The sequence below is a fragment of the Nomascus leucogenys genome, chromosome 10 (genome assembly GCF_006542625.1).
Source record: "Nomascus leucogenys isolate Asia chromosome 10, Asia_NLE_v1, whole genome shotgun sequence".
In the NCBI taxonomy this organism is placed as follows: Eukaryota; Metazoa; Chordata; class Mammalia; order Primates; family Hylobatidae; genus Nomascus; species Nomascus leucogenys.
In genome coordinates, this window is record NC_044390.1 from 34749844 (window position 1) to 34777305 (window position 27462).

A 27462-nucleotide genomic window follows, 5' to 3' on the forward strand; every position below is an offset into this window, starting at 1 on the left:
GTTTTCTGAGCTTCCTGGATCTGTGGTTGGTGTCTAACGTTTATTTGTGGGAAATTCTTAGTCATTCTTGTTTCAGATATTTCTTCTGTTCCTTTCTTTCTTCTTCTGGTATTCCCATTTTGTGTAGGATACACCTGTTGTGGTTGTTCCATGGTCCTTGGATCTTCTGTTCGGCTTTTCAGTCTTTGTTTTCTTTGCTTTTTCCGTTTGGGAGGTCTCTATGGATATATCCTCAGGCTCAGAGACTGTCCTCAGCCATGTCTAACTACTAATAAGCCCATCAAGGCATTCTTTAACTGTTACTCAGACTTGTCCACACTTGTCCTCCAGCTTTTCCTACCCCAGGCTTGGTTCCCTGGGAGATATATGCTCATGTGTCTCTGCTAGGGTGAGCCACGACCCTCTGTATTTGCCTGTCTGTCCCTCCTATACCTAGATCTCAGAGCTAGTTGGACCCAAAGGAGCTGAAAAAAAAAAAAAAAATTCTCCCTGAGTTCTGAAAAGTGTTGCCTCCTCTGTTTCCTTAAGAGCCTGACAAGATACAAAACCTGCATTGCCGGCCTCAGAACTCCACAGCCATTGCCTGTTCTTGGATCCCTCCTGATTCTGACTTTGATGGTTATAGTATTGAATGCCGGAAAATGGACACCCAAGAAGTTGAGTTTTCCAGAAAGCTGGAGAAAGAAAAATCTCTGCTCAACATCATGATGCTAGTGCCCCATAAGAGGTACCTGGTGTCCATCAAAGTGCAGTCGGCCAGCATGACCAGCGAGGTGGTTGAAGACAGCACTATCACAATGATAGACCGTAAGTGTCCCTGGAGGTGCGCACAGAGCCTCCTGTCACAGAAGTGAAGGGGCTCTGCACCTTTCTCTATCATATCCATCACTGCTATTCACTTGCATACACTTCACTTTTGCATAAGCCTATCTGATTGCCACCTGGAGAAGAGGACTTAAAAGGCTCCAAGAAATAGAAACATTTCTCTGGGTAAAGTACCCTGACAGCAAACAAGTTAGATGGTCTTAAAGTACCTGAATGAGTTAGTATTTAAATATATCACTTTGCCTCATATAGTTAGAGCTATAATGGAGCTCTTAAGCAATTTGAAGCTACAACTTCAGGAAATTCTGCTGAAGAGCTACCTCTTTCATTATGCTTAATGTGCCACTGGCAAATCACTTCCTGTGCCTGTTTTCCTTCAGGAGAGGGGGAGACTTTCTTGATTACAGCATTAAACACAGGCACACGCTCACACACACACAGTCTGATGCAGGAGAGCAGAATCCTTCATTTCACTAACTGTTGTTTATGCTGTGAAAGCAGAGCTGTGACCCCTCTTGGTTCCTTCCCCACCTCTTTTTCCAGGCCCCCCTCCTCCACCCCCCCACATTCGTGTGAATGAAAAGGATGTGCTAATTAGCAAATCTTCCATCAACTTTACTGTCAACTGCAGCTGGTTCAGCGACACCAATGGAGCTGTGAAATACTTCACAGTGGTGGTGAGAGAGGCTGATGGTAAGTTATCATGAGTTAACTCCACTCTGAGACACAGAATTGCTTTCTCAGAGGTCATGTGGGAGATCTTTCTGTGACAAAGTTCAAGAAACTTAAGTAGAAAATGTAATTTTTGTATCATTCACCCCTATCTCTGCTGGATACAGGGAGATGTAAGAAAAAGCTGCTCAAAGGCTCTTTGGGCAGTAAAGCCTGTTATCCTCTGGATTTAATTATTAAATAGAAGAGTAATGATAATAGCAACCACAATGATAATAACAATAACCATCATTTATTGAGCCCTTACTACGTGCTGTGCACTATTGGAAGTGCATTGCGTGTAATATTCAGTCCTCTTCATTACTAGGTCAGTCTTGTTCACTACTCTTTTGTTCTACCATTAAACATTAATATGCCTCAACCGTCTTCACCCCTCCCTGTCTCAAATGCCTCAGTTGATCATACTTGCAAACCACCCACCAAGTCACAAAAATAACCAAAAGCTTAAAAGAAGAAAAAGATGTTCATGAGAAACATTCTCCCCTTCTCCACTGAAGTTTGAATAGTATGTTTCATTCTCTAGTCTCCTAAATTATTCAATATCTACCTAATTCCTACAGATAAGAACAAAGTCTAGGGAATAGTTATCACAACATCACGTACAACCACTCAGTATGAGCTTTCAAGCTTATTAAATCAGCATTTGTCAAACCACCTGTAAGAGTGTTGTATTTGGGGCACACCTGTCCATGTATGTATTTGCCATTGAGGTCTTGTGTGTTATTTCTCCAAAAGAGATGCTTGTGCCTGGAATGACATTAATATAGTTTACCTTTCTTATATATTTTTATACTGTTTAAGGTGCTGCATGAGTTTCTTAGGCATCCCTGATAATTTTGACCCATTTGTGGGTAAGGGGGAAACTTGAAACCTGATAAACTGTGAGGCAGTTTCTAGGCCAATGGGTATTTTAGGCTCACAGTATCTAACAGTCTATGTGCTTTCACAGTTTATTTAATTGTACTAAATCTGGTTATGCACAATTAATTAAATAATTTCAAGGGTCAGTGGTGTGTCCCAGATTTCCTCACACCACATAATTGAAGATAAATTGGTGAACTGTGGAAAGACTTTAGACTTAATTAGACTGCAATGAAGACAGTGTTTTGCTACATGAATATAAGACAGTAACCAAAAAAGTCACACCCCAGAAAGTAGCCTTGCGTTCCCCAGCCAGATAGCCTTCCCATTATTTCATATAAATGCCATTTATAGTGTACATACTCATGCTAAAGACAACATTTCTTTTTAACTACTGCCAACAAAATATTTCTAAGACCTACTTATGAGCAAATTTTATTAAACAAGAATCCAGGATGCTATGATAAACCCTCACTGCACCACTTCTTGAAGCTCATTGTAAATAGTCTCTGATCTCTATAGTATTTATCTTTCTACTTAAACGCTTTTCTCCAGCCAACATCAAAACTGGTTTGCAGTGCCAAAACACACAGCAGGCTGGGTGCACAGGGGAAGAGTTCTGGGAAGTGCTCTGAGTAAGGGGCCAAATTTGGACGGGGATTAAACTGTACTCAAGATAACAGATCCACACGCAGAGCAATAATCAAACTGGGCATGGCATGTGGAGCGCGCCTTGTGGGATGACTACTCTGGCCTAGGACATGATTTCTTTTATCTTTTTCCTATTTCCCAGGTCATAGGGGTTTCCTTATTAGCTCAACTACAATGGTTATTGGCAAGATAAAGAGTTTATCAAGTGGGTTCACTCACAATGGGAGTTGTCCAACACTCTGGAGTTGTGAGACGTGCTATCATTTAATGCAATGAGCTACCCTCATTTTATTTCCTAGGAAAATGATGCTGTGTGTGTGTGTGTGTGTGTGTGTGTGTGTGTGTGTGTGTGTGTCTGTATTTTATATACACACTATTTATTTTTATGTATTTTGGAAAAAGTGAATTAAAATTTATTAGGAGAATTTCACATCGTTCTTTGAGATTGCAGAATCTGTACTTTGGAAATGGCCAGAGATAGTGGATGAGGAGGCAGCCTTAGAAACCTAATTTAAAATCACTGAAATCACCTAAATCACAAGAAAGGCAGTCCTTAACTGTGGGTTTTCTCCTCCAGGCAGTGATGAGCTGAAGCCAGAACAGCAGCACCCTCTCCCTTCCTACCTGGAATACAGGCACAACGCCTCCATTCGGGTGTATCAGACTAATTATTTTGCCAGCAAATGTGCCGAAAATCCTAACAGCAACTCCAAGAGTTTTAACATTAAGCTTGGAGCAGAGATGGAGAGCCTAGGTGGAAAATGCGATCCCACTCAGCAAAAATTCTGTGATGGACCACTGAAGCCACACACTGCCTACAGGTTAGATGTATTACCACTGTTTTGCTAGAAGGGACATGCTACATTACTAGGCACTCAGCTGTCTGAGCATCTGATGCATGTGAGCGTCCATAGATTAATAATCTACATTACAAGAGTACTCTGCATTTTACTGAGTAATTTATAAAAGTTGGATTCCTGCCTCCACTTGCAGGTAATGTGTCAAAAGGGACTTCAGCACTATGCAAAAGCTCCAATTCATTAAGGGAAGAACTGAAGGTTCTTAATAGATTGTTCTTTCTTCTACAACTTTTTTTGTTGTTGTTGTTTTTTTGAGACAGAGTCTTACTCTATTGCCCAGACTGGAGTGCAGTGGTGCCATCTCGGCTCACTGCAACCTCCGCCTCCCTGGTTCAAGCAATTCTCTTGCCTCAGCCTCCCGAGTAGCTGGGATTACAAGTGCATGCCATCACACCTGGCTAATTTTTGTATTTTTAGTAGAGACAGGGTTTCACCATGTTGGCCAGGCTGGTCTCCAACTCCTGGCCTCAAGTGATCTGCCTGCCTCGGCCTCCCAAAGTGCTGGGATTACAGGTGTGAGCCACCATGCACGGCCCTTCTACAACTTTTTAAATATGAGTCCAATACTTTACCTTGCTCATTATTGTAAAAATGTCCAAATAAAATGACTGAGTTTAGGGAGATCCAAAAACAATATGAAGTTATATCTTCTACTTATAATGTGAACTGAAATTATACTCACTTATTTACCTTCTAAAGCATCTAAAGATGGAAGCACTCTTTGCTCCAGACAGAACTCTGGAAGGCAAAGGCCCCTGAATGAATGGGAACACCCTTTTTTCCCCATGCAGATGACTAACGAAAAGGAGCAGCTGTTTGGCTTTGGCTCCAGGAAACATCACTGCAGTCACTAGGCCCTTCTGCCCTAGGAACTGGCAGTGCTGTTGTTCTGCACTGTGTTTTCAGAAAGCAGGTACAAGCAGAAGTATATAGCATCCCAATCAGCATCCTCAAGAGAAAGGGAACCTAGGCTACTGTCTTGGATATAGAGCTACTGACATCCAAGATTATTACTTCTGCGGAGGATGTACCTTCTCTGTTGGGTGTTGGAAGAGCTGATACCTAACCAATATGGCAGTAAATTAGGTTTTCCATGGGCCAGCGTTCATTCTGCTTTGTTGATGCTGAGGTCTTATTGGTTCTCACATATTTGAAGTATCACTCCTAGGTCTCAGTAGAAAAAAACTCTCCTGCCAGTTCCAAAAGGAGACTATGACACAGCGTTACACCCGAGAGAGTTCTTAGCCCCTCCCTCACATCAAAAAAGTCAGACAGATGTTTTTCCTAAAACAAAGCACTCATTTTTGGCAGGAACTCTGTAAAGCTACCTTTATCCAGCACTCACCAGACACTTACTGTTACCTCCCAGGCAAGGTCAGCACCTCCAGATTAAACACACACAAATTTTTTAGTCATACTTACTTCAAAAAGAGACCATATGAGCCTACCTAAAGGAAACGAGATTTCAGAAGAACAAGGGAGAAACATAAAAGATCCGAAAACCAGGATTTATCAGTTCCTATAAGAATCAAGAGATGCGGCCGGGCGTGGAGGCTCACACCTGTGATCCCAGCACTTTGGGAAGCCGAGGTGGGCGAATCACTTGAGGTCAGGAGTTCGAGACTAGCCTGGCCAACATGGTAAAACTCCATCTCTACTAAAAACACAAAAGTTAGCCAGGCATGGTGGTGCACGCCTGTAATCCCAGCTACTCGGGAAGCTGAGGCAGGAGAATTGCTTGAACCCTGGAGGTGGAGGTTGCAGTGAGCTGAGATCAGCCTGGGTGACAGAGCAAGACTCCATCTAAAAAACAAAAAAGAAAAAAAAAGATTCAAGAGATTCCTCAGCTCCTTGGTTACCTGGGCTCAAGGAAACTCGAGCAAAAGTCACCTAAGGGCTGTTTTCTTTTTGAGTTGGAAAATTGAGGCTGATTTAGTTTATTTACTTATGGAAAGGGAAGGGGTGAAGATAACTCATTACTAAATTTCAAAGAGAGTAAGAAGCTATAAAAAATTTGTGTCTGGACCAGAGCCCACCAATCTCCCAGCACCCATAGTAGCTGCGGAGGTCTTTGGAAGAGCCCCTGCATTTGAGTTCCAGCTCTGCCACTTTTTAACTGTGTAAGCAGCATTTCAATTCTCTAATCCTCATCTTCCTCACCTGCAAAGCTCCACAAGGTTGTCCTAAGTAGTAGTCCTGAGTATGTGACAGATCAAACCTAGTCATGTCCCTTCTATATTAAGGTTTTCCCATAGTTCCCATTCACTTACCAGAGCAAGAGCAGATTCCAGCACGGGGCATACTAAGCCCTGCTTTCTCCTGCCTGCCTCACCAGCCTTGTCTCCAACCATATTTGCTCCAAGTACCCACTGCTCTCTTGCTACTCCTCACTCCTCAGAGTTCCTGAATGTGACATGGTTCTTTTATACCCCTGAGCCTTTGCGTAATCTTTTCACTCTCAGATGCTTTCCGCTCTTATCTGGCTGGCGAATTCTCCACACACTTCAAAAGCCAGCTCAACCCTCAACCACCCACACTAACCTGTCAACCCGCAGCTGGGCAGTTGGGTGCTCCATCAGCTCCATGTCCACGTCCACATCACCGTCTCCCTACATTCCTCTAATCCTACATTTATAGTGGCTTTTAACCCTTTATCAAATTACCTGCCCTCTTCACTAGACTGCAAGAACTCACAGTCCAACATGGGAGACAGATGTATCATTGGTTACAAAACAATATGGCAAGTTCCTGGCACAAAAGATGTGCTTGTGAAATGTTTATGAACAAATACGGGAATGAGCCGAGATGCTCTAAGGAAGTCACACATTGGTGTTATGGCTTCATCATCTCTGTGTACATATTTGTCTTTCAGAACGCACCCTTCCTATATTTCTCCAATATATATGTTTACTTCAGTATGTTAAAAGCATGCCAGACAGATAATGCTTGATGAGAGGAGGTGTCGTCTCCCAAAGCAAATCAGAAAACCACATGCAAATCAGCCTCTTGCGTGGTGGCTGCTGAACTCAGTCCAGTCAGAATTCTGCCTGTCTCAAGACAATCATCACCACAGTGACCCTCCTTGTTGTTAGGCATCCTTTTTTCCAAAGGGAATAGGTGGACAGGAAATAGCACGGAAAAAGAATAATTAGGATTGAGAAATGGGAAATGCTAGGTTTAGCTGATATGCAAGTTTATTATGTCAACAGATATAATGTGTTTCATTCATTGTTGGGTTCCTATGATTCACATGTATTATTCCATTGTTCCATATGGAAAGAGAAAGGGCAGATCATTATGGTGAGAGAGTTGGAAGGTTAGGAAAGTGCTGGTCTGGTTTTGTTTTTATTCTAAATAGAAGAGCAGTGTGACCATAGTAAGGTGGTCAGCTTCTCCTGACCTCGTTCTCTTCAAAGGAAGGAAACTGAACCACATGATCTCTAACTTTCTGCTATAGAATTCTGATTCTGGACACATTTAAAGTGGAAAAAAATCAATCAGATATTTGTTCATTAAAAATAGTGTCTTGTTATTGTGTCATATTCATAATTATCTTTCTATAATATATTCAGCACATGTTTTATTGCATTCTCTGGCAATACGTGTTGTTGGGTGATAGATAAATAAGGTGGAACCACTGCCTTCAAGAAGCTTACAGTGTGGAGACAGAAAGAAGCCACATCTGCAAAATAGAGGCTGAAATGTTGAAGGACATAAGGAATAAAGGAAAATAAATTCTGTGAAGGTTCAGAAGGCTTCTCAAAGGATGTATTGAAACACAGGAAAGGATTTAGAAATACCCAGATAGGGACAGAAGGAGATTTAATGTGGAAGGAATAGTGGGAGTCAAAGTGTGGAGTTTTAAATACACAAATTGTTTAGAGAAGAACAAACAGTCCAGTTTCAAACAGAGGGTGAATAAAAAGGAGTAGACTGGGATGATAGGACGAGAGAGGACTGTGGGTGGGTGCTAAATGCTGGGCTGGGGAAAGTAGTTGTGATATTCATTTTTGGAAAAGTTTTAAGGGAAGAGTGCCTGATAACCCATTAATTTTAAGCTGAACCTATACTAGGTAATTATCTCCTTCCTAAAGGTCCTTTTTATCTGCATCCATTCAGTACTTTGTGTTTACACTTGTGATTTCAGAGCAGACCATGTCAAGGTTGTTATAGCTTTTATTTTACAGATGAGGCATAAAGAACTTTAGGGACCATTCAAGTAGCCAGCAATGGAGTAAGAGGGAGAACTAGACTTCAGATCCTCTTGTTCCTAGCCCAGGCTTTTTTCATCTCCTTCCTACAAAAGTCATGGCCTGTGTGTGTATGTGTGTGTATGTATGTGTGTGTGTGTCTGTGTGTGAGAGAGAGACAGTCTTGCTGTGTTGCCCAGGCTGGAATGCAGTGGCATGATCTCAGCTCACTGCAACCTCCACTTTTTGGATTCAAGCGATTCTCATGCCTCAGCCTCCCAAGTAGCTGGGACTATAAGCATACATCACCATGGGCCTGGCTAATTTTTGTATTTTTAATAGAGATGGGGTTTCACCATGTTGGCCAGGCTGGCCTCAAATTCTTGGCCTCATGTGATCTGCCTGCCCTGGCCTCCCAAATTGCTGGAATTACAGGCATGAGCCACTGGGCACAGCCAGAAGTCATTGCTTTTAACCAAAAATTAAGCCATGAGGAAATAAGAAAAGAGATGTGCACTAGGAGCCAGAAATATGAAGTTCAGTTTTCATTCATCATCTTTCTGTGTGATCTTCGAGAAGACATGGACTCTCTCCTAGCTTCAGGTTCCAAACCTCTGAAGTAATATAATAAACTTCTTTATTATATTGGAGAGGTTGAACATGATCAAACAGAAACATGTTTGAAAAAGTCCTTATGGCTGGGCGCGATGGCTCACACTTGTAATCCCAGCACTTTGGGAGGCCAAGACAGGCAGATAGCTTGAGCCCAGGAGTTCAAGACCAGCCTGGACAACATGGCAAAGCCCCATCTGTAATAAAAATACAAAAATTAGCTGGCCATGGTAGTGTGCACTTGTAACCCCAGCTACTCAGGAGGCTGGGGTTGGAGGATCACTTGAGCTCGGGAGGTGGAGGTTGCGGTGTGCACTCCAACCTGGTGACAGAGTAAGATCCTGTCTCAAAAAAAAAAAAAAAAGAAAAAAGAAAAGAAAGAAAAAGAAAAAAAGTCTTTCCACACTTATAAATAAGAAACTCTTATCAGAAAGACACTGAATTTCCAAATGTATAATAAATTAGCAACAGATTTGCCAAGGCATTGGTATTATAGTGGTTAGCATAGCTGCCTTCCAAAATTAGCAAAACACACCAACTCCTCACCTTCCCCTTTAATGTGTGGTGACTGCTTGTTTCCCTTTGTGGACCTTTCTCAATATACTTCCATTAACAGGCTGTTATTCCTGGAAGAACACCTTTTGACTTGGAATGGATCCTTTGGAGATGGAAGTTATAGATGTGATTTATCATTATCATCTTGATGTTCATTTTACAGGATTACACTGGGATCTGGGCATGAGTTAGAAGAAGGGGGAGCAGGGTCAGAACAATTTGCCCTGGCCTAGTACTGCTTCGGCATTATCACAGGACATGCCCAGATACCTTTGGGTTCAAGAAATATAGATTAAAAAAAAAAAAAGAGTACTTCTTGTCACTTTCATAGGATTGAAATTAACACTAGCAAAAGTTTTCCCATATAAACCAAGCCTAATACTCCATCAGTTCAATTAGAGAATCTTCACAATAGGAGGGACTCAAGAAGTCACCCAAGCCAATCTTTAACTTAGTGCAGCGATGCCCTCCTCCAGCTTCCCTGGGACTGCTTCTCCTCCAGCCTCTACTTGAAACCCACTCCCATCCTCCAACCCCCAGTGACTGGGAGCTCTCAACCTAGGAGGCAGCTCATATTCTAATGTTAGAAAACAGCTTAATGTTCCTAAACTCCTCCTTCCTTATAAATTCAGCCTACAGAGCCTAATTCTTCCTTCAAGAAGAAAAATAATCATGTTGTTTTCCTCTTCTACATGGCAGCCTTCCTTAAATCTGAAGCTAACTATATTATGTCCCTTGAAGTCTTCTGTATCATTGTTCAGGTCAGTCACCTCAAATGATCTCTAATTCATCCTAAAATATGCCCCCAGAAATTGAGTGCAGCTCTCCAGACTGGGCTGACTTATGCAGAGAGCACGAAACTTAGGTCCTATGAGAGGGATCACAGGCTTCTCATTCAAGCAGAGGTTACAAATCTGTGTGTTTGTAGCTGCATCTTGCTTGTTTATTGAATTTACGACCAGCTGATTTTCAGGCACTATCCCACATGGACATGTGGACAGCCACCTCAGCAACTCTCCTGCTCAGGTGACTGGAATAACTCCAGTGTCAGCTGGATAGTTCTAAATCAATGCCTCACTGTCCCTCTAAATCGAGTATATCCCAAGCAAAGCGTATCCTCCTTCTTCACCGGTCTGTCAATTTTTTTTTTTTTTTGAGATGGAGTCCTGCTTTGTCACCCAGGCTGGAGTGCAGTGGCATGATCTTGGCTCACTGCAGCCTCCACCTCCCATGTTCAAGTGATTCTCCTGCCTCAGCCTCCCAAGTAGCCAGGATTACAGGTGCCCACCACCAAGCCCGGCTAATTTTTGTATTTTTAGCAGAGATGGGGTTTTGCCATGTTGGCCAGGCTGGTCTCGAACTCCTGACCTCAGGTGATCCGCCTGCCTCAGCCTCCCAAAGTGCTGGGATTACAGGCGTGAGCCACCGCGCCCAGCCTCTCTCCTTATTTCTATCAATGATCCCATTGTTCTCTTGAGTGACATGAGCTCAAGTCTTAGGCCATCCTTGATTCCTCCCTGCTTCTCTTCAGTCTGGGCCCCACCTAGTTCCTCCTCTCAGTGCCTTTCAGTCTTCTTTCCATTCTCATTGCCAGGGCTCCAGGCCAGGGCCCTGTGTCCTTGGCCTGACTATTTCAGCAGTCTCTTCATTGAGCTCTCTGCTCCCAGCCACCTTACCTCCTATGCCCACACACACTGTTTCCTCCATATTCTACCATTCCTCATTTGCCATTGTATATATGCTTTCTTATTTTGCTATTTGCCTGATTCCTTTAGATTTTGTCTTTCAAGTTTCCAAGACTAGTGACCATACATCTCTTTTTAACTTAAGCGATTTATAAAGGCCTTTAACAAATATCTCCTGTTGACAATAAATATGATATTAGAATATTTTTAGGTAAAATGATCTTTAGAAAATAGTGCCAAAAGATGAGATATGTAAGTTAAAATAACAACAACAACAATAATATTGATATTTGGGCCACTTGACTTCGCTAATGGGCATCTCAGAATTACTTCCTCCACAACTGATCTGTCTGGATCTTCTCAAACCCCCCAGTCTACTTCTCCATAGTTTTCCCTCCTGTTAGTAGATGACACCTCCATTCTTCCAGTTGTTCCCCAGCCAGAACATGTGGAATCATCCATACTCTATATTCATCAGCAAATCTTTTAGTTCTTCCTTCGATATATTCCAACACTGCTCACTCACTGCCTTCGTCACTACCATTCTGAATACAGCAGTCCCACATGCTTTATTCCCATTGCTTTCCATCTTCCTTACCCTGCTCTTTTCTTTTTCATAGCACACATCTCATCTGATTTATTATATTTGTGTGTCTATTGTCTGACTTCCTCCATGAGAATGTAACCTCTGGAATGGCAGGGACTTTGTTTTGTTCCTTGCGAAGTCCCAGCTCCTAGAACAGTGATTGGCGTGTGGCAGGGGCTCAATAAATATTTATGAATAAATTGATGAATGAATGCATGAACCCGGGTCTATCTGATTCCATAACTCATATTCTACCCTGCTACACACTGACCAGGAACCCGCCCTATTTCTCCTTGAACACATTTTTCAGCTACTGTGTTCAACAACTAATTTATATTTAAATAAATTGGTTTTCTTTTCAGAATCAGCATTCGAGCTTTTACACAGCTCTTTGATGAGGACCTGAAGGAATTCACAAAGCCACTCTATTCAGACACATTTTTTTCTTTACCCATCACTACTGAATCAGGTAAGGCTAACCTTTACATCATGTTCTACCAACTGCCATGTCACCTACAAGAGCCTCTAATGGGGAGATAGTGGCTGATGGTGGGGGGAACATTTATTTTCATTTGGAACTTAATCTTTATGTGACCAAAAATTGATGTGGATCGAAGGGATTGTACAACTTCTCTAGAAGAATAGATTGAAAGGGGGTTAATCTAAAAAGAAGGTGGAAATATAGTATTTTTTTCTATTAAAAATGAATTATTTTCTAAATAGTGAATGAAAACCATTAAAATCAAGAGTTTTCACAGGCCAAAATATAAGTTACTACAAAAGGCTTTCAGTTAAAAGTGAGAATGTATATATGCATACACACAGAAATGCTCAGGAAAAAAAGACTAAAAGAAAAAAACACCAAAGTATTAATCATGTGTATCTCAAAGTAATGGAACTACAGGTGATTTTTCTTCCTTTTGCTTATTATGTGTTGACTTTGTAGTATTAAAAACCATTAATATAAAAGACTATACATAACAATTTCTGGAAGAGACTTCTCTAGTGTGTTAGAGGGAAAGCCTGACTAATAATAGTGGCTAGTATTTACTGTTCACCTTCTCTATGGAGACACAGTTTTAAGCATTTTACATGGAATAACTTGTCCAATTCTCATGACAGTCTTTTGAGGTAGATACTATTATCATCCCCATTTTAAAGATGAGGACATGAGGCACCAAGAGATTAAGTAATTTGCCCAAGACGGTGCAGCTGAAAGTCTGGCACTTTCTGCCCAAGTGTACAACTTCTGCACTGCCCTGTCTCTGAATACTTCCACCAGGCTGAGAATAGCATCATTTCATCACCTTCTTTCTCAACACCATCGTCTGTGTAGCCTTTTCCTGTAACCTGTGTTCTGCAGTGCTTGATCTCTGGGTCTGGGAAGTTCTTTACGGCTAAAACTGTCTCTCGTGCTGCATGACAAAAGATGACTCAGCCTCACAAACATTCCAATCTATTTATGCCAAATATAGGGATAATCTCCCAATTTCAAGCCAAAGGGGGATGAGAACACAGTTAAGAGGATTTAGATGTCTTTACTTATAATTTAATGTAGGGACTTTGTAAACACAATTCTTTCCTCTTTGAAATATTGTTACACGACAAAAATTGCATGTAGTCTAGTACAGGAAGACAGTAAATGTATATTCAAAAAAGGATATTAACCACATTCAAGGAAAGATGATTGTGTTGATTTGATGAGTCTTGAAAAGCAACATGGAACAAACAAATCTAAGGTCTTAAAATGCAACTTCAAAAATGGGCCACTTCATAGACCTAAATTTAAGGGATAACACAGTAACACTTTTACAAGAAAACATAGGTGTAAATCTTTGTAACCTTGGATTAGCAAATAGCTTTTTGGATATGACACCAAAAGCATAAGCTACAAAAGAAAAAATGGATACTTTGGATTTAATCAAAATTAAAAACTTGTGCTTTAAAGGACACTATCAACAAAGTAAAAAGACAACCTACAGAATAGGGAGAAAGTATTTATTTTCCAAATCACATATCTGATAAGGGCTGAGTATCTAGCATATAAAGAAATCTTACCTCGCAATTTAATAATAAAAACACAAATTATACTATACATATAGCATAATATATATTTTTTTATTTTTATTTATTTTTATTTTTTTTTGAGACAGAGTCTTGCTGTGTTGCCCAGGCTGGCATGCAGTGGTGTGATCTCGGCTCACTGCAAGCTCCACCTCCCGGGTTCATGCCATTCTCCTGCCTCAGCCTCCTAAGTAGCAGGGACTACAGGCGCCTGCCACCACACCTGGCTAATTTCTTGTATTTTTAGTAGAGATGGGGTTTCACCGTGTTAGCCAGGATGCTCTCGATCTCCTGACCTCGTGATCCGCCTGTCTCGGCCTCCCAAAGTGCTGGGATTACAGGCGTGAGCCACCGGGCCAGGCCATATAGATATATATTTTTTCAAGATGGAGTCTTGTTCTGTCACCCAGGCTGTAGTGCGGTGATGCCACCTTGGCTCACTGCAACCTCCACCTCCCAGGTTCAAGCAATTCTCCTGCCTCAGCCTCCCCAGTAGCTGGGACTACAGGCATGCGCCACCACACCCGGCTAATTTTTGTATTTTTAGTAGAGACAAGGTTTCACCATGTTGGCCAGGCTGGTCTCCAGCTCCTGGCCTCGTGATCTGCCTGCCTCGGCCTCCCAAAATGCTGGGATTACAGGCATGAGCCACCGTGCCCAGCCAAATTACACAATATTTAAATGGGCAAAGGCTCTGAATAGACATTTCTCCAAAGAAGATGTACAGTTTAATAAGCACATGAAAAGATGCTCAACATCATTAGTCATTAGGGAAATGCAAATCAAAATCACAAGAAGATACCACTTCACACCCAGTAGCATGGCTATAATCAAAAAGACAGTAACAAGAGTTAGTGAGGATATGAAGAAATCAGAACCTTCCATACACTGCTTATGAGAATGTAAAATGGTGTCACTGCTTTGAAAAACAGTTTATAGAAGTATTAAACCTAGAGTTACCATACGACCCAGCAATTTCACTCCTCAGTGTATACCCAGGAGAAATGAAAACATATGTCCACATAGAAACTTGTACATGAATGTTCATAGCTGCATTATTCATAATCGCCAAAAAGTAGAAGCAATTTAAATGTCCATCAATGGATAAACAAAATGTGATATATCCATACAATGGACTATTATTCAACCATAAAAAGGAATGAAATCTTGGTATATACTATAATATGGATGAACCTTGAAAACGTTATGCTAAGTGAAAGGAGCCAGTCACAAAAGATCATAGATTTATGATTTCATTTCTATGAAACGTCCAGAACAGGCAAATCCACAGACACAGAAAGTAGATTAGTGGTTGCCAGGGATCGTGGGGAGGGAGGAATGGGACTGACTGCTAATAGGTATGCGGTTTCTTTTGAGGGTGATGAAAATGTTTTAAAATTGATTGTGGTGACATTTGCAAAACTGACTATACTAAAGACCATTGAATTGTACAATTTAGATGGGTGAGTTGCATGCTATGTGAATGATGTTTCAATAAAGCTATTTTAAAAATGAGGCCACTCTTACCTCTTCATAAACTCCCAGTAGCGGTACCATACCAGATAATAAAAATAAGACTTCTTGAAATAGCTCCAAGCAATCCACTGGATTTTCCAAAGCCCCAGATGCTGTGTAACATGTTTTATATAAATGAAATTGCATTTTTATCTTGGTGGCAAACTTACGGCCTTTATCTTAGGTGCCCCAAGCTTTATAGACAAGTGCAAAGTCCAAAATTCCTCTATAAGCTATACACCATTAACTTCAAAAGTATACAGTGACACCTGGCCTCACTGCTACAGGGTGGGAGCCAGCCTTTCATCTTCTTAGGTGCATACTCCTAGCCTTTGGAAAGTAAATGCCTCATCATGGGCATCACTTGAATTCTATTTGTAATAACATTACTTGGGAGATATGGCTTCAATAGCTTTCTTACTGGTTCCCTAGCACTAATTTTCCCACCTGCATTTGTTGTTTCTATCTGGATTATTGTAGAGCCCTTGTTTGGAGCTATTGAAGGTGTGAGTGCTGGTCTGTTTTTAATTGGCATGCTAGTGGCTGTTGTTGCCTTATTGATCTGCAGACAGAAAGTGAGGTAAGTACAAAGATCCTTTTGGTGACTGGACCCACAACTTTAAAAATGCAACTGAAAATTCCCTTTAGGCTGAAAACTGAGAAGGGAAAATAATTTAATTTTTCCAGGTTAAATGGTCACTGTTTTCTCAATAAAAACAAGTCAAACTCTAAAGCCATGACTCACTTTTCTCAGCTCTTTTATATCCCATTGATGAATTCAGCCCTTAACAAAGGACTGAGGGGCCATCTATAGCTTTATTTAAAGATGAAGTGACTCCTTTTGCACAGGAAAAAAAATATTTGTGTGTGTGGTTCATATCCTCATGAAGACAGAGATGTTTGCAAATTGCATGCCCAAGTGCTTTTCTGAAATATCCTGAAAAGTGTGGCTGACATCACCATTTTGTAGTTCATATCTGCCATCCTAATTTAAGAAGGGACCAAAAAGAACCAAATAGCATGTGGCCCCAGTGTCGTGCCTTCTTCTCTTAGTGAATTTTTTTTTCTTAATTTGGCACATGTTCCTCTTTATTGAAGTCGTGTCTGGCATCTGAAATTTACTGGATTTTTTTTAAGCAAAGTTTTATTGAGAATGTGGGAAGTGATTATAACCTGTAGCCAAAAACCAGGAGACAAATCTTCAGTTTTTGCAGAGATCCGTTTCTGGGTGGGAATGATCCACTTTATTCTCTTTCCTTTCCCTCCCTCAGAGATGTTGGCTGAGTGCAAATCTATATGAATACTGAAAAATCCATATTTGCACAAACATCCACAGCCTTACCATAAATGGAAAAATGTGTTCAAGCCAAGTATCATAATCAGAATAAAAGTTATCTCCCTTATGTTTCAGCCATGGTCGAGAAAGACCCTCTGCCCGTCTGAGCATTCGTAGGGATCGACCATTATCTGTCCACTTAAACCTAGGCCAGAAAGGGTAAGCACCACATTTGCCTTCATATAATTTGTTGAAAGATGGTATTATGTGAAATTTGCTAACAAAGTCTTCTTTTGGCTTCCCTTCACAGTAACCGGAAAACTTCTTGGTAAGAGAGAGAACACATTAATTACTACATTATCTGCCTTTGAAATATGAGTCAGAATAGTTATGGCACTTTCCCTTTTCTGCAGTAACTCTCTTTTTTGTTTCATTTTTAATTACAGTCCAATAAAAATAAATCAGTTTGAAGGGCATTTCATGAAGCTACAGGCTGACTCCAACTACCTTCTATCCAAGGAATACGAGGTACAACTCAGGCAGAATGAAGCTTCAGCATCCCTAGTTCTTAGCAGAATTTCCTTCCTAATGTTTACTGTGTAATCATAGGCTGATTGAGCTCAGAAGTTAGGAGGCTGCTTAGAATCTCAGCTGAGCACTCTTCTCTGCCTAACGACGCCCTGAATAGAATATACCATCTAATCTTAGAGGCCAGCTTGAGCTCCAGAATAACACAGCAAACCAAGGACTACCTGGATCAGATAGTAAGGAAGAATGAACAAATCTCAAATGCAGACATAATGCTGTCAGATATTCAGCCTGGCCATTTGCTTGGCTGGAAGATGCTGTGGTTTCGCAAAAAGCATGTAGCTTTTGGATTTGATTCTCAGGTTTGCCACTTGGGTGACCTGGGGCACATCAGTTATCCTGTCTGAGCCTCACCTGTATAACAGTGAGAACACCTCCCTTGTGGGGCTGTTGTGGGGATCAGAGCTAATGCATGTTGAATACTAGGCATTCATAAACAATAGCTAGTGTACATATTTTCATATTATTATGTATCTCCAGGACTGTATGATTTGCTTTATTCTATTTCATATTCTCCACTTACAAACTTATGTTTGACCTAACAGGAGTTAAAAGACGTGGGCCGAAACCAGTCATGTGACATTGCACTCTTGCCGGAGAATAGAGGGAAGAATCGATACAACAATATATTGCCCTGTAAGTTTTGTGTCAAAATTTGTAATACTGTCTTCCTCTAGCCATTTCTGCATTTTTCTCCAAAACTGAAATGAGGCTAAAGAAATATAATGTAGCTCGATATGGACAATCTCAAGCTCTGAATGCCTTTAATAAGAAATAGCTTGTATATTCCTGCACTTCCCTCCAGAGGGATAATAGCCAGTTTAAATTCTGATTATGAAAGTCCTCTTATGCTGTTGACATTTCCCCATGTGATCCTACTGCTTCTCTTTGGAGGCTAAGCAGTAAATGGGGTTAACAGCAAGGGCTCTGACATCAAGCAGACCTGGGTTTGCTTAGCAAAGCCTTCAGTTAGCAATTTCTACTTAAATTTCCTTACCCCATTAGGTAAAGCAATAGAAGGTAGGTTTTCTGGATCGTATTCATTCCAGCAGTGAAAGGGAGCTGGCCACTCCATCAGGCAAATGTGATGTTAGAAAGGGAAGCACAGATGGGGCTTCATGTTGTCTCCTGTGTCTGACTGGTTATAGGCCACCTATGCAACGTGGGGCAAGTTAGTTATCCTGTCTGAGCCTCATTTGCAAAATGGAGATAAGATCACTTCCCATCTGGGGCTGTTGTGGGGATCAGAGCTAAGGCACATCACGCACGTCACATAAACTGTAGAAAAATCACTCCAAGACTCAGCAGCAAATCTCTCCTTCCAGATGATGCCACGCGAGTGAAGCTCTCCAATGTAGACGATGATCCTTGCTCTGACTACATCAATGCCAGCTACATCCCTGTAAGTGACCCACTAGGCCATAGTGTTCGCGATGAGGTTTTGGTGGGTGGCTACACTGGAGATGCCACTCCTCCATGTTCCCATTATTCTTAGGTCTGGAAACACCTGTAAATTTCAGAAGAGCATGTCCAAATGCCATAAAAAAATGGGGTATCCAATTTAGTTCCTGCTACGCCACATTTTTCACAATGGCTATAGTCAGATGAAATTATAATGAGCCCAGGATGCATTTTCATAGGTCACCTATTCTCTGCAGTCCTTAACCAAGATGAGAGCTTCCTAAGGAAGATGGACCTCCCCTGCTAAAGCTGCCTAACTAGAGAAGCTGATCCCATGTTATTTGGAATCTTCACAACCACAGACACAACTCAAAGGTTATATCAAATCTTTGGGCTCTGGTTTTGGTTAGCATCTTGCCACCTTCCTATGGCATACTGCAGTGGAAAAAGCTTTCAGGTCAAACAAGTCTAGGTTTGAATCCCACTTCTGCCCCTTGTTGACTCTGTGACCTTCGGCACATTATGTCACCTTTTTGGGCCTCCATTTTCTTTTCCAAAAACTGAGGATAATAATATTTACCTCAAGCAACCATCTATTCACTCAATAAACACTTAGAAATTAAGTGCTAACTGAGCTGTTTACAGGCATGGGATAAGATGGAATCCTGACCCTAAAGGAACTCTCAGAAGAGTTGAGGCAAGAAAAGGCAATGGCATGGGAAAGCTGCCACAGCAGTGCCTCTCCTACGTTGAAAGATGTCTGCGTCATCTGAGGATCTTGTGAAAAGGCAGATTCTGATCCAGCAGGGCTCAGGCAGGGCCTGGGAGTCTGTGTATTTTTTTCTTTTTTTGAGATGGTCTCGCTGTGTCACCCAGGCTGGAGTGCAGTGGCGCGATCTCTGCTCACTGCAAGCTCTGTCTCCTGGGTTCACGCCATTCTCCTGCCTCAGCCTCCTGAGTAGCTGAGACTACAGGCGCCTGCCACTACGCCCGGCTAATATTTTTTGTATTTTTAGTAGAGATGGGGTTTCACCGTGTTAGCCAGGATGGTCTCAATCTGCTGACCTCATGATCCGCCCGCCTCGGCCTCCCAAAGTGCTGGGATTACAGGCGTGAGCCACTGCGCCCGGCGGAGTCTGCATTTCTGACAAGCCTCTTGGTGATTTCAGCGCTGCTGGTCTGAAACCGTACTCAGTAGCGAGAGGCTAGAGATTGCCGTGGGGCATCTTGGAGGAGAATATCCCCTAGCAGAGAGAAAGATAAAAGAAGGCTCAGCCAAGCAGGGACCATGCTGAGGATAAGTAAGGATTGGTCAGATGAGAGGCAGTGTTTGGGTGGGCGGCGGTGGCGATGGCAGAGGTGACATAATGTGGAGACCCTGAGGAAAGGCAAAGAGAAAGAACTTTGACTAGAATTGACAAGGAATTGCTGTCATTGCTGGAGTGCAGAAGGAGTAGATGAAAATATCCCGCTCTTGGACTGTGGTTTGGATTAAATAAGCCCTGACCCGCAACACATTAGATGGTAGATGCTCAGTCAACAGTGGTTTCTCTTCCGTGATGCTTCCTGTGGATGACATATCTTACCAAATTATTCTGACATTGATTATCCAAAATGACTAACACTCTTCTACATTAAATAGGGAAAGAGCCTGATCAGTCCCTCAAACAGTCTACACAAATACCCCTCAACACACACATATAATTGAGGGTGAAGTGTTTTCTAGATCATTGCCTGAGTCCCCCATTTGCTTTCAGAATAGACCCAGGCAAGTAAAAGGGAATGTGGCTCTTAACAGTAGTTTAATGTTCTGACCTTTGTCCTTCCTGCTCCCAAGCCTTGACACTTGTGTTAGTATCTTTTTCTGAAGTCAGAGACTTGGCAGAGACCTCCCTATCATCTAATCTGAAGAACTCTTTGTTTATAGTTCTGAAGAGGCCCATTGTTTCTGACTCTCCATATTGTAAATTCATTGCAGGGCAACAACTTCAGAAGAGAATACATTGTCACTCAGGGACCGCTTCCTGGCACCAAGGATGACTTCTGGAAAATGGTGTGGGAACAAAACGTTCACAACATCGTCATGGTGACCCAGTGTGTTGAGAAGGGCCGAGTGAGTAAACAGCCTTCCTGACATCCAAGCTTTGCTTTCTGCCACCTGGATAGAATTCTACCCCATCATCAAAGTGAAACCCCGCAAAACCAAGTAGGGATCATGTGAGAACATTGTTAGTGACTTATGCCACTCTGTTCAAAAGACTCTAATAGTAAACCCAAGTGATGCCTGATTCTGGGTCTGAAGTTCCAGTCAAAACTGTTTCCATTTGAGGACTGGGTTTATCGGCAGTGCCCATTACACCAAAAATTACCTGGCCACTTGGCTACTCCATTCTTCAGTGTATGGCTGGGGGAGAGACCCTGCCAGAGTCACTGGACCTGCCCCTCATCCCAGGAAAGGAGAAGTGAGTTGTAGACTGTGTTGGCAGACACAGAGTAAAATAATAATCCAGACAAATCAACCAAACACCCTTGTAGTGCGCTTATCATCTACTTTATATGGTTATTTTGAGGATTAAAATATTGATGATTAAAAGACAGATTACGTATAAAGTGCCCAGTATTTGCGCTAAGTAAATATATGCTTACAATCCTCTTCCCCTTGTCTGTATACATGTAAAGGTGAGCTTAGCTAAACATTCTAACTTCTCAAAGATCTCTTGACACATGGCCCACATTAGGACAGTGACATAAAAATACGAACAAAGAAGGGCCAGGAAGACAGTGCCTTCCTCTACCCAACTAGATTTTCTTTAGAAAGAACAATGAATTGTGAACCACAGTTTACCTGCTAGTGGAACTGAAATGCTGAGGGGGGGAAAAAAAAAAAAAAACTCAAGCCGTATATCACTGGGTCTAAAAAATGAGTGAACCCAAAGGTTGGAGTCAGGGGTGCTCCTTGTACAGGCTCTCCTCTTCACTTGGAGCAGCACCTCAGCTTCAGCACTGGCCATGAGAAGGTTAATAAATATAAAGTAGATGGTCAAATTGCTTTAGCAGCCGATCCCGGATTCCTAACTCAGTTAGACATTTAGAGGGGGGAAACCTCAGGTTCACAAAGGAGTCACTTTTCCTGACTCATGTTTTTTCTGTCTGTCCCATTCTAGGTAAAGTGTGACCATTACTGGCCAGCGGACCAGGATTCCCTCTACTATGGGGACCTCATCCTGCAGATGCTCTCAGAGTCCGTCCTGCCTGAGTGGACCATCCGGGAGTTTAAGATATGCAGTGTATGTTTGTTAGCTTGCTTGACTTCATTTAACAACCGAGCTTGGGGAGATGAACGAGATCTGTGAACCCCACTTTTGCTGGTTCTTCTCTTGTAGTTTCAGCCCATAGGAACTGCTCCATGGCTCAGTTGTCAAGTTGGAAGGTTTGCATTGGCCAGTTCCTGTTTTATCCTGCTCTCTGCTCTTACAGGAGGAACAGCTTGATGCACACAGACTCATCCGCCACTTTCACTATACGGTGTGGCCAGACCATGGAGTCCCGGAAACCACCCAGTCTCTGATCCAGTTTGTGAGAACTGTCAGGGACTACATCAACAGAAGCCCAGGTGCTGGGCCCACTGTGGTGCACTGCAGGTACTAGGAAACCTAGCAGCCAATAAAATGGCAGCCATAAGGGGGTTGTGCCTGGGAGTCTGGAAAAATACATAAGCATGGGGAATTTGGTGGAAGATTTGTCTGGACCAACCAGCCTGCCTTGCCCCCAGAGGCTTTTATAACGTTTCTCCCCTTCTGCCAACGTCATTTCTCTTCCCTGACTTCTCCTTTTCCACTTTCTTCCCCTGTAGCCTCTCTCTCACCCTCCAGCCTTCTCTCTCTTGCTTTTTTCCTACTTTCTGAAATGCAAAGTCCTGATGGGAATTCCATGCTTTCCATCATCAGGCATATCACCTTCAATCTAAGGTCCCAATAACTCCCTTCACATTCTAGCCAGGAAAGTGAGCACACAAGCTTATTCTTGCCTCTGGCCATTCTTCCATTTTGGAATAGCTTTATCTCTCTTCTCCACCTAAGTCCTACCTATCCTTCAAGATTTATTTTCTAATCTTCCCTCCAGGTCTAGTAGCATGTCTTTGTCTATTTGTGCTGCTAAAACAAAATACCACAGACTGGATAATAAATAATAGAAATTTATCTGTCATAGTCTAGAGGCTGGGAAGTCCAAAATCATGGTACTGGCAGGTTCAGTGTCTGTTGAGAGCTTAGTCTCTGCTTCCAAGATGGTGCCTTGTTACTGTGTCCTCACATGGAGGGAGGGATGGAAGGGCAAAAGAACCTAGCTACTTCCCTCCAACCGTTTCACAAGGCACCAGTCCCGTTCATAAGGGCAGAGCCCTCATGACCTAATCACTTCCTCCACCTCTTAATACTGTTGCATTGAAGATTAAGTTTCAACATGAATTTTTGGAGGGGACACAAACATTCAAACCACAGCACAGCAACTGCCATCTGTAGCACCTAATTTTTTCTCTTAAATTTCTGTTCTCTTGATTTCTCTTTGCTTCAGTCGTCCAGAAAATCAACCTAACAAGTGAAATCTCTCTCTCTGGGGAGCCTGGTATTTAACTAATTAATGTTTGCAGCAACATTTTGATAGCCCTAACTGAATGGCACTAATAAACATGGAGTAGGGAACTGCAATAGTAAGAGAAATGCCAAGTGTACTCATCTCCTCCCTGTCAGCCCAGCACCCTAGGAGCCCTGCTTTCCTATGTCCTTGGAACCTTGACACTTTTAATAGGAAGGTGAGGCACTCACCTCAGAGCTTTCTGCTTTTTGAAAAATGGCAGGCATTTTTGTCCAGGACCACTGGAGAACTGTTATCTTATAAATGTGTGTATCAAAAATCCCCAGATGACACAACCATTTTGGGGAGGAATTTGGCAATCCCTAGTGCAGCTGAAGGTGTTCATGCCCATGACCAACCCAAGAGTTCTGCTTCTAGGTGTCGACCGCTGAGAAATCTCCACATATATTCATGTTCATTGCAACATGTTTTAATAGAGAAAAATTTAAAATGATCTCACTGCCACTGGATTAGCAGTGATTTATGAAGAAAATTAAAAGAAATTAGATCAGCTGGGTGTGGTATATCCTGCCTGTAATCCCAGCACTTTGGAGGCCAAAGTGGGAGGATCACTTGAGGCCAGGAGTTCAAGACCAAGCTGGGCAACTATTAGGGAGATCTTATCTCTACAAATCTTTTTTTTTTTAATTAGCTGGGAGTAGTTACACGTGCCTGTGGTCCCAGCTACTCAGGAGGCTGAGGTGAGAGGACTGCTTGGACCTGGGAGGTTGAGGCTGCAGTGAGCTATGCTTGTACCACTGCACTCCAGCCTGGGCAACAGAGCAAGATCCTGTGAAGGAAGGAAAGAGGGAGGGAGGGAGAGAAGAAAGGAAGGAGAAGATCTATATGTAGCAATATACATAAATCTGAAAACTTTAATATTGAGTAGGAAAGTTGACAAAAAGATACCTAAAGCACGTATGTTACCATTTCAGTAGATTTTTGAAACATAAATGTTGTTTATAGATTTACCTGTATGTAGGAGAAGTATTAAAAACATGAGTGGAAATGACACACAGTAAGTGCAGAGCAGTACTTATCCCTGGTAGAGTGGAGGAGGGACAGGAAGGGAGTGGAAAGAGATAGAAGGCTGTGGGGAGGCGGGGTTGGGGGACTCTAGGTTAAACTTATTTAAGAGAAAAAGAGCACAATGAGAGAAAGAAATATTCCTACCTTCTCCCATAACTGGGAAGGGAAAAAAAAGATTGTGCCAGACTAGATGCAATCTCAAAAGGCAAATTTAATAAAAAGGCTCGATCTTCCTTTGCCATCTCTTCTAGTGCTGGTGTGGGTAGGACTGGAACCTTTATTGCATTGGACCGAATCCTCCAGCAGTTAGACTCCAAAGACTCTGTGGACATTTATGGAGCAGTGCATGACCTAAGACTTCACAGGGTTCACATGGTCCAGACTGAGGTAAGAGTTATAGACTGAAAGTTACAGGCCACCCTCCTCCCCACTATATTCCCACAAAAAAATATCCGGGACTTTAATCTGACAAGGGGAAATAACTATGACACATTAGGAAGAGAAAAAAAGAACTGAATATAGATATTTTCTAAGACTTGTTATTTTAAAACAAATCTCACTGGTCTTGAAGGTGACCATCTTGGGGATCATTTTAAAATAGGCTGGCAGATGAGCATAAGAACTTCAATTAGGAAAGAAAAAGATCCCAATCTCTTCTCTCCCCCAGCCCCACTCCCTCCACCTACACCCCCATTTCGGGAGACCCCAAGGGAGTGTATGTAGATGGTAAAGACCATGTGCTTCCATTTAAGCACTTTGACATTTGCAGGGCATTTATGAACATGTTATCTCATTAAATTTTCACAATAACCAAGCGAGACATATTATATTCCACTTCCAGACTAGAAAATGAAGGTCCAAAAGCTTACGGGCTTTGCACAAAGCCCACAGCCGTGAAGTGGCTGAGGTGGCTTGGGCACCATTCTAGAGAAACCTGGGCCCTTGAGTGTGCTATAAGCGTACTAGCCTCAGGGTCAGATCTCTTCCTCAATAGAGACCAAGCATTCACTCCTCCGCATCAATGCCTTCTAAGGCTCAAGTTCTCTTACCTTCGTGTTTCACAAGTTTTTCTCCAAGTAACTATGCAAAATCCTCTGTATTACAAAAAAAATCCATGGTTGGAAAAGTAAAAAGTTCTATATGCTTCTGTGTCCCCTCCTAGAGCCATAGTACCCAAGGACAATGCACAGACAGCAATGCTCCATAAAAAGAGAGCTTCCTGCAGCCAAGGCCCCCTTTGAGCTTTATTGAACCCACTAATCCCAAAACCACCTTGACCCCTGAATTCTTTTCTTGTGCAGCACATATTAATATCCTGCATTCACGCCAGTAACAATGGAACCAGAGAAATGAAAATAAAAAGTAAAAATATCCTGCAGAACTCACATTTGGCAAAACAATGGCATCATTGCCTCCTGCAGGCAGGAACCTCTGCCACCACTATTGTCCTGGGCTGGGAGTACTTTCATTATAACAATGATTCCACCATATTTTGAATGTTTTATTATGAAATTGTTTTAAAAAAATATACAAAACATGGCTGGGCACAGTGGCAGTGGCTCATGCCTGTAATCCCGGTGCTTTGGGAGGCCCGGGAGGGGCGGGGGCCGATCACTTGAGGCCAGGAGTTTGACACCAGCCTAGGCCACATAGGAAGAGCCCATCTCCACAAAAAATTTTTAAAAAGAAAATACACAAAACTAGGAAAAATAGTATAGTGAGTTTCCATGTACCCAAACCCCAGCTTCTACAATTATCAGTATTCTGTGTTCTTTTCCCATCTGTATCCCACATTTAATGTTCCCCTACCCCATGACATTACCCCACTGAAATATATATATATATATTTTTTTGAGATGGAGTCTCGCTCTGTCGCCCGGGCTGGAGTGCAGTGGCGCAATCTCGGCTCACTGCAAGCTCCGCCTCCCGGGTTCACGCCATTCTCCTGCCTCAGCCTCTCCGAGTAGCTGGGACTAAAGGCGCCCGCCACCACGCCCGGCTAATTTTTTTGTATTTTTAGTAGAGACGGGGTTTCACTGTGGTCTCGATCTCCTGACCTCGTGATCCGCCTGCCTCGGCCTCCCAAAGTGCTGGGATTACAAGCGTGAGCCACTGCACCCGGCCAGACACTGAAATATTTTAAAGCAAATCCCACTTATCTCATCCTTAAATACACATATACATATATACACATATGTATGTGTACATATGTGTAATACATGTCATATTGCATATATATGTGTACATGTGTATATGTGCACATGTGATATTACATATTGCATATATACATATGTATGGGTATATATGTGTGTACATGTGAAGATGTATACATATATATGTATATATTTGAGATAAAGACTCTTTAAAATTATGACCACAATGTCATTATCACATGTCTTAACCATAATTCCTAAATATCACCTAATATCCAGTCAGTATTTAAATATCCCGAATTATCTCAAAAAATTATTTTATAAAAAACTATATTTGGTTTTCATTAGAATCCAGAGTTTACATATTTCAGTTGGTTGCAGTGTCTCTGAAATCTTTTAATCTATAATCCTCCCTCCCATTTGTTTTCCATGATATTTATTTGTTAAAGCAGCCAGATCATTTGTTCGGTAGATTCTCCCACATTCTAGATGTGGCTGATTGCTTTTTCACGGTGGTGATGTATTCCTCTACTCCCCATGGATTTTGTCAGCTGGTGGTTAGATCTAGAGGCCTGATTAAACTCAATGCTTCGTGGGTGGTGCTGAGGGCTTTCTGTTGCATGACATCAGAAGGCAGATCACCATGTCTGTCTCTCTTTCAGCGCTGAGGAAACTGACAGTTCAGGCAGTGTCAGCCTGAACTCTTCATTATCCCCATCAACCTTTCACTTAATGGTTTTAGCAGCCACTGATGGCCTCTGCCTAGCTGTTATTTCATCAAAGGTTGCAGAATTCTATTACCCTGTATCATCATTATTATCCTTCAGCTTTCTCCACAAGACTATGCATTCCTAGAGGGTGGGAACCTGTTTTCCTCTTCTATATCTTCAATATTTTTTAATCTTTTAAATGAATGAACTAATATCCTACAATTATGTTGCTAAAAAGTCAGCATTAATATTTTGTTAGTTTGTCACTTTCACAAACTCAAACCCCAACTAATTTGTAACTTGGGGAAGAGGAGGTTCTCATATTGTAAATAGTCTCAAACTGTGTGTATTTGTGTGCTCTAGTAATTGTCAAAGGATTCTTGGGCCATGTATCACCTCCATACACCTGCCCCAAACTCATGATGCATTTTGGCAACTAGGAGGGACTCTACTGTCTATATCACTGGCTGACTTTCAGAGCAGAGGTAACACAATGTTCCTCTTCCTCCTTCTCCTTAGAAATAACTCTGTCTTTTC

The 27462-nt window shown here is 42.0% G+C and overlaps 1 protein-coding gene across 3 annotated transcripts in view; it reads left to right on the forward strand.

The window, feature by feature from the left end:
• PTPRB (protein tyrosine phosphatase receptor type B) overlaps positions 1 to 27462 on the forward strand; it is a 122232-nt gene that overhangs the window by 81589 nt on the left and 13181 nt on the right. For all 3 annotated transcript variants that reach the window (XM_003259537.3, XM_030819987.1, XM_003259538.3), the window contains 14 exons: positions 529 to 807; positions 1369 to 1518; positions 3647 to 3890; positions 11920 to 12026; positions 15617 to 15716; positions 16548 to 16631; positions 16723 to 16740; positions 16859 to 16940; positions 17546 to 17636; positions 18326 to 18402; positions 20380 to 20514; positions 21566 to 21688; positions 21879 to 22042; positions 24314 to 24449. In XM_003259537.3, the coding sequence (XP_003259585.1) occupies positions 529 to 807; positions 1369 to 1518; positions 3647 to 3890; positions 11920 to 12026; positions 15617 to 15716; positions 16548 to 16631; positions 16723 to 16740; positions 16859 to 16940; positions 17546 to 17636; positions 18326 to 18402; positions 20380 to 20514; positions 21566 to 21688; positions 21879 to 22042; positions 24314 to 24449 (1790 nt within the window). The remainder of the gene's footprint in view (positions 1 to 528; positions 808 to 1368; positions 1519 to 3646; positions 3891 to 11919; positions 12027 to 15616; positions 15717 to 16547; positions 16632 to 16722; positions 16741 to 16858; positions 16941 to 17545; positions 17637 to 18325; positions 18403 to 20379; positions 20515 to 21565; positions 21689 to 21878; positions 22043 to 24313; positions 24450 to 27462) is intronic.